At 48.3% G+C, this 7694-nt stretch overlaps 1 protein-coding gene across 1 annotated transcript in view; it reads left to right on the forward strand.

Annotated features, from left to right (window-relative positions):
- The window catches only part of HEBP1 (heme binding protein 1), a 25242-nt gene extending 18825 nt beyond the window's left edge, over positions 1 to 6417 (forward strand). The window contains exon 4 of the mRNA XM_035028186.1: positions 5816 to 6417. Within this exon, the coding sequence (XP_034884077.1) occupies positions 5816 to 5987 (172 nt within the window). The 3' untranslated portion in view covers positions 5988 to 6417. The remainder of the gene's footprint in view (positions 1 to 5815) is intronic.
- Positions 6418 to 7694: the final 1277 nt, after the last annotated feature.

Below are 7694 nucleotides of genomic sequence, written 5' to 3' on the forward strand. Positions count from 1 at the left end.
TTTGAGAGAGAGAATGAGAGAGGGAGAGAGCACATGAGAGGGGGGAGGGTCAGAGGGAGAAGCAGACTCCCCACCGAGCAGGGAGCCCAATGTGGGACTCGATCCCAGGACCCCGGGATCATGACCTGAGCCGAAGGCAGACGCTTAACGACTGAGCCACCCAGGCGCCCGGGAAGCACGTTTCTTACTGAAAAGCCTTCTGGCATAAAGTATCTGCCAGTAAGATGGACAGGTAACAGGGTGATGAACGCTTGCCTCGGAGGAATTCAAGTATCATCTGCCCAGACGAGCAGCAGTTACGCTGTGTAACGTGTGTGCTCGTGGCAAGCTTGGTTCCATTTGGCATGTGTCTCTCGAGTACCTCTGACACTGAAGCCACCTCACTTCTGAGAGGCCTGCGGTGACAAGATTCTGAACCTCAAACCTAGTTAATCACCATGTCCCCCCACAATGGGTCGGTATCCCCCCAGTCCTTTACAAACAGGTTCTTGGAAGAGGCTTCAATCGCCATTTCTGGGTGGATGAGCCTGAGTCAACGTGGCTGGTGCTGCCATGTCTCCCAAGCACCAGCGCCCCCCGACCCCCCGGGAGGTGTCTCCACCTAAGCCTCCCCAAGGTCTCCCGAATCAATACGTCAGAAATGGACCTCAGCTGCCTCCCCAGAACTATTGCTGTGTCCTTCTGATTCTTCGTGGTTCTTCCACCTCTGCCCCTTGCAAGGTGTCCTTTCATCACCACCAGCCCTAGAGCACGGGACCCATCCCACTCCCTCCCCCTGCCTCTCAACTCTGCCCGTGGGCCTCGGGCACACATTAGGGTTGGGCACAAAGCCCAGGCTGGTAATAAAATGAGTCGGGGGTTGGGTAGACTTTGGGTTGGGTCCCCAAATGTTTAGCCAAGCAGCGAAGCCTAGTAAAAATGCTTCATCGTGGCATCTAATCCACAACACACCCCACCCCGTGTCCACCTGATCTCAGGGCATGCCCCCCCAAACACGTCCACATGCAGCATCCACTTCCACTCGCCCAGCTCCTCCTACAGCCCTTCTCCAGCTTCTCCTTGGTGGAAGCCATGTAAGGCCAGGCATTTTTGTCATATTGTTCATTGCTGACATCAAGACATCAAGAAGAGATGCTCAATAAACAACGGCTTAATATCAGGTCTTCTATAACGCCTTCCCTTCATGTTCTAAGTCAGAACCAATCACTCCCTATTCCCCACCCCCGGAACATTCCATCTGTACCTTCTACCTTCATTCTAGTGCTTCCTTCTGCCCTATATAATCTTTATGTGTGTCGCTGCCTGACCACTAGAGTTAGACCTCACAAGGGCACAAAGACGTCTTTGTCATCTTTACAGCTCTGTGGTGTCTAGCTTGTGTTTTGTGCCCCATCACGCTCAACTCAGTAAGCATGGTTCAGTCTGACTGAATGAAATGCCTTCTGGGGTGAAGCCTCTTTCCCGTTGACATGCAACTATCAGCTCCTAGTCTTACACTTCTTTCGCCTAGCACAGAGCTACATGCATAGCAGACCCTCCCCAAATTTGTGTTGACTTGTTGATTGTTAAAGGCTCAGACCATGCATTTCTCCGTCAACCCCACTGCATGCCTCAACCATTATGATTTCTTGCCTCCTGGGACCAAAGCCTCCATCTGTTAGCCTGCCTCATCCCCGCCCCACAAACCTCTTCCAGACCTTTGTAGTCAGCTCCTTTTGTGTTTCTGGAATCCAGGGGGTGTGTGTGTCTTTCCTCGGTTCCCATAGTAACCAAAGTCTTTGTTCCAGTACTGAACTCTGACGTGGGGGGAGATAAAATACAGTGCCCTGGAGGAGAGCTTCTTTGAAGATGGAGACAGAGACTTGTTAATAGGCTTACAAAAATAATGTGTAGACTTCATGTTTATGTCCTTTGAGGAGCTCAAAGTGCTTTACGAGAATTCTTGAAGTCACACTCTAACATGCTTGTGAATGCGGAGACTGTGGGCACTGTGTTGCCCTCCACGTACAGCTTGGAAGCTGGGGCGGGGGGGGGGGGGGCGGCGCGGGGCGTGGAGGGAAGAGGGTGGCTTATCCCCAAACAAGCTGAGGAGCCAGCACTAGGCCTCTGCTGTGTATAGTAGGGTCATGTGCCTGGTAGGGTTTGGTTTTCTGGCTTGTTTGTGCAGTTCTGTGCTTGGGTGAGGGTGTGTTGGTTAGACCGGCCGTGAGGAGAACACATGGATCTGCTGTTTTCTAGCCCATTCGCTTTGCTTGTTTTCTAGTAGAATGTTCCATGATGAAGCAAGAGGGAAATTTTTATCTTCGTTATCAGCATCTCAGTCAGCCTGGGAATAAATATTTTTAAATTGTTTTTGTTTTGTTTTGGGAGGGTTTTTTTTTTAGTGAATTTAAGAATCTGCAGACGATGACATTCTCCATATCACTTGCTGGGTCTCTGTATTTCTCAGACAACTCCTTCTCCAGTGGCCCTTTCCAAGGCCACTTCTTCCACCCACTACCTGGGGACTAGGATTCCCAAGAGCAAACTGCTGACCCTCAGTCTGCTCACCATCTAGGCCCTGTCTCCCTCCTTACCATGATTATAGCCAGTACCTACGCACTGAAGACTCCCAGGATCTGTCACTAGACCCACCTCCTTCCCCAATCAGGATCTCTGGCTCCAGTTCTTCCCAGGTCTGAGGAGATTTGCACAGTGCCTGACACACACTTAGGTACACAATAGTTGTTGCATGAATGTATTTCACAGACGCACCTTCATATCAACATGGCCCCCAAACCATAATATCAACCATCCCCACTCCTCCTTTTCTTCACCCTAGCATCCCTAGCAGCAGTTTCTATCCAGAGACTTCACTGGAAAGCCTAGAGAATCCTCGACTCCCCCTCTCCCTGCCCTCCCCTCGCATCAGTCACCTCTCAAGTTTACCTTTGTCCAGAGGCCTTTGCCATCTCACACGTGGCCGTTCCTGGCCTCCAGCGAGTCCATCTCTTTCCCTCCACTGCCGCTAGAAGGATTTCTCCAAAACACAACCTGATCATGTCAGCGCCTTACTTTCAAAGCCTTCGTAAGTCCACCTTTGCATCTAAGATCAGGTTCAAAGTCGTCGGCATGGCATTCATGGCCCTTCCCAGTGTGGCTCCAGTTAATCCAGTTTCCCTGGCTGGATTCCCACCACTGTCCCCTTACTGTGCTTCAGGTTTCATTATACGAGTGAGTGAATGTGGAGGCAGACAGTCTTAAGTGCAGTCATCTTGAGGCCTATCGATCCGAAGACCTGAAGACGCTAACTTTTATTGTTTACCCCAGAATTGTTGATTTAGCCAAGGGATTGAACATGTGTCAGGTACTGTGTTAGGTGCTCAGGCTACACCCCAGTGTACAAAAAGTGACAAAGATTCCTGCCTTCATGGGGCCTATATTCTACTGGGAAATTCAAACCATAAACAATGAACACAATTAGTGAATTATATAGTATGTTAGAAGGTCATAAGTGCTGAAAAGAAAAGAAAAAAGAAAGAAAGAAAGGAAAGAAAAAGAAAGGGGGAGGGAGGAAGGGGAAGAGAGTGAGAAAGAAAAGAAAGAGCAAGGAGAAAAAAGGAAAAAGAATGGGAAGGGGGAGTGGGGTTAAAGATTCAATAGGGTTTTGCAAGAAAGCCCAATCGAGAAGATGAGATTGTTCATCGAGCCAGCTCGTTACTAGGCTCTCTTCCTGGGTTCCTGATATTACTTGAGATCCCTGTCATGCCCCTCACCCCAGGAGGCAGGGAACTGGATGGCTGTTCTGAGCAATTGCAAAGCAACAGTAACAGCTCCTGTTTGTTGTGGGCCTACTTGTAAGCCGGCACTCTGCTGAGCAGTCCGCCATCTTGTCTCCCTTCATCTTCACAATAGCCTTCGAGGATGGATATAATCAGCCCTATTTAACAGTGGAAGGACCTGAAGGTTAAAGAAGTTAAAGCATTTGCCCAAGACCATGAGCTAGAAAGGGGCCAAGGTAGGATTGAGCACACAACTAGCACTTTTGCCACTGACTGATGAGTGAAGGTATTTGAGGACCACTCTTTCTTTGGACATTTCTAAAACCCAGTAGCCTAAAGAGCCAACATGGCTCATTTTCAAGGATAATAATCGAGTGTCACAGCATGAGTGCGGGATGCAGGGGGCACTCAACACCTGCCCCTACGTTCAACAACTGATTCGTCTCAGGCAAGTGGTTCTCAACCTATAGACGTTCTTTGAAAGTAATTCCATTGTCTTGCTGGCTTTTATTGCCAGAACAGTCTTTATCCTTAATGTCCATCCTCGGTCTACTAATGCAGTTTCCTCTCATTCGAGCCTCAGTGAAGCTAGAGTTCAACTTTCCTCATCTGCCTTATGATCTTTCTTCAATATCCTTGAACCAAGCCTCTTCTATTCCGAATTGGTCTTGGCTGTGTCTGTGTACTGTAGTGATTGTCTAGATGTTGGAAGAACCAATCCCTTAAAGATGAAATCCTGGGTGTTTTTACATCAATAACCCTGTAAACAACATGCTGAATGCTCGTTGAGCATGACTAACCACTTATAAAAGAGCAAAGCATGACTCAGAGAACCCCACCAAAAATAATGCATTTCGCCTAATCCTGGCCTGGTGCAGATTCAGACTTTTGAGTCATAAAGCTCATTAGAAATGGGGACATATTTGACTCTAATAAAGATTTTAGTGCAACTCAGATTTAGAGTGGTATATTTAGGGTAGGCCACAGGATGAATTTTGGAGCGTAGGCAGATGACGTAAGGAGGGAAATAATCATCTTGAAAAGGCAAGCTTTATTCCTTCTCTGTCCCCACCTTCTGCCATTAAGAGAAAAGCCTGATTTAGGAAAGTCTTGTTACTTACTAGAAAAAGAAGGCTTTCATGATTTGTGCAGGAGAAGGGATTTATTAGAAGTGATTTCTTTATTTGGGGCATGCTTAAAGCTTGCCAAGGGGCCTCCCAAGACTTCCTCGGGTCCTTGCCTTTGGTCGCTCTGTGTTTTTAACAAAGCTGCTATGTGTCAGCGCTGTGATGTGCTCACTCATCAGAAAGGATCTGCTGGGGGAGAAGCATTCGCTGCATCTCTAAGCTATAACTAAAGTCCCTGCGTCTTCCTCCTTCCCCAGCTGGAGACAGAGGAGCCTAGAGGAGGAGATGCCAAGGCAGGAGAGAGCTAGAGAGAAGGGCGAAGGCACGGCCTAGGGGAAGGGCAGCCTACTGTCACTCGGGGACATTTCAGGAAAGAGAGGAGAGCTCACACTTAGTACTTGACTGCCGTGTTTCAGGCTCTGCATTAGAGTTTTCACATCCATTATTGTATTTAATGCTCATCACAACCTTGGAGGAAAAAGATAGCATATCCCAGGTGCACAAACAAGGATCTGAGGCTCGGGGGGGCTCAAATCCACCCATCGAGGGAGTGGCAGATGTGCCATCTCACTGCTCCAGCATGCTTGTCATAGTGAGAGTAGCAAGTGACTTCTTTTTTTAAAGATTCCCCGCTCTCAATAAAATCTTAAAAAAAAAAAAAAAGGCACCTGGGTGGCTCAGTCGGTTAAGGGTCTGCCTTCGGCTCAAGTCATGATCTCAGAGTCCTGGGATAGAGTCCCACATTAGGCTCTCTGCTCAGCAAGGAGCCTGCATCTCTGCTCTCCCTCTGCCTGTAACCCCTCCCCTTCTGTCAAATAAATAAATATAATCTTAAAAAAATAATAAAAATAAATAATAAAAAAGATTCCCCCCTCTCTTGGAGATCACGTCTTCCCTTAACCAGCCCTGTACTCTCTTCTATCTCAGGCAGTTCGGTGGGTATGCGAAGGAAGCCGACTATGTAGTTCATGCCACCCAGCTGCGTACCGCCCTGGAGGGCACGGCCACCTGCCGGAGTGACGTCTACTTCTGCACTGGCTATGACCCTCCCATGAAGCCCTACGGACGTCGCAATGAGGTCTGGCTGGTGAAAGCATGAGTAATTCGCTGCACTACAGCTTCCCAGATGTCTGTTTCTGTGTCTGCTTCCTGAGGGGAGAAGGAGGGAGCACAGCTTCCAACTGTGTCTCCAGCTTCACCAACTTCCCCTTCAAAGCCATGTATTGCCAATTTTATGAAATACGCATATTCCGTCTATGTTCTTTCTCTCCTGGTAGGAGCTCAGACAGCCAAGATAGACAGCATCCTTCGAACTGACTTGGAAAGTTCTGTGGTAGATCAGAAAAAAATCCAGCAACATTTTCCTAGCTATCTGGGTCACTCAAAACTGATCTTTAAAAATGACTGAACCTGTATTTTTGTGGTGGAGGAAAAAATGTGATTTGTGCATGATCTTTCATCTGTGATTCTTGCAAGACCTTTGTCTGAAAAGAAACTGAAAATAAAGATCTTTGACTTAAAACAGCTGAGACAAATCCAGAGTATAGTTATTTCCAAGACTGCACAGTCTTATAAATAATATCGTTATAAGTACTAATGGTGATGTTTACTGTGACAGGAATCCCATATTTAGTTCCAGAGTCCTTCAGAATACAAAACCAAAGATCCCGGAGTGGAAGGATATGTACCAGATGCTTGAACATCCCCACATCACAGACATTTACCACAATCGAGTCGTAGGGATTCTACAATCGGAAGTTGAGGATCCTGTTTGCAGCTGTGGTCCACGAAGGGTTCCAGGGGGGACAAAAGTAAACCAAGGGGGAAAATCATCACATTCTGATAGACGTCCCTGGAGACAGGAAATCCGCTTGCAGGATTTATTCATGGGGATAAGGTGAGGTGAGAAAAAGCTGAGGTCCAGTTTCATAAGCTGAAGAAGAACGTGCCATTTGGCCTGCCGAGAAGGAAAGGGACCCCCCAAGGCTGTGAGGGGCGGGTGGGAAAGTAGCTGAGCTGGAACAGAATGTGTAGGTAAGCAAGAGGACAGAAGAGCAGGACAGTTACAGGGCACGTGGAGAGTATGCTGATCCTCCCAGGTGCACCAAGGCCCGGCCCCGTCAACAGCCTCCCCCCTTTCCCGCCACCCTACCCCCACCCCCGGGGACCACTGGACAGGTTTTCCGGGAGAAACCCACCTTGGCACCCATCAGAAAGTTACTACATAAACAGTGAGGAAAGAAACAAAAATGAGCTTGAATCCTCATGAGGAAGGGTTCTCACTGGACATAAAATGGGGTTTGCTAAGGAAAGGGGTGAGAGCCATGCCGTCACCTTTCCTGGCAACCGTTCAGAATAGGGATCTCTTCTGAGGGGCGGGCCGGGCCCCTCTCTGAGGATCAGTGGGAAAGTACACCGGCCACTGAGTCCTGACCACCAGTCAGACCCCGTGCTGGGTCCCTCACATCATCCCCATGTACCCCACATACACCCCCTAGGAGGGAGGTACTGTTGTGACTCTCACACACAGCTGAGGGCCCACAGACTCACACACTGAGCTCAGGATCAAGACAAAAGTGCAACCACGGGGGCCTTAGGTCATGTCAAAGAGTTTGAATTTTATGAAAAGTAAGTGAATGACTTTGAGCAGGAACATGATACTGTCGTGTTTTAAAGGGAAAATTCTGTCCTTGGTGTGGAAGATAGATTAAATGGGAATGCACCTGGTAGTAGGAAGACTAGTCACAAAACTCTAAGATGACGGAGGCCTATAAGCTAAGATGGTGGCCTGGGGATGGGGAGAAGG

The sequence above is a fragment of the Mirounga leonina genome, unplaced genomic scaffold (assembly GCF_011800145.1).
Source record: "Mirounga leonina isolate KUSES-001 unplaced genomic scaffold, KU_Mleo_1.0 Mir_201, whole genome shotgun sequence".
NCBI classification, from domain to species: Eukaryota; Metazoa; Chordata; class Mammalia; order Carnivora; family Phocidae; genus Mirounga; species Mirounga leonina.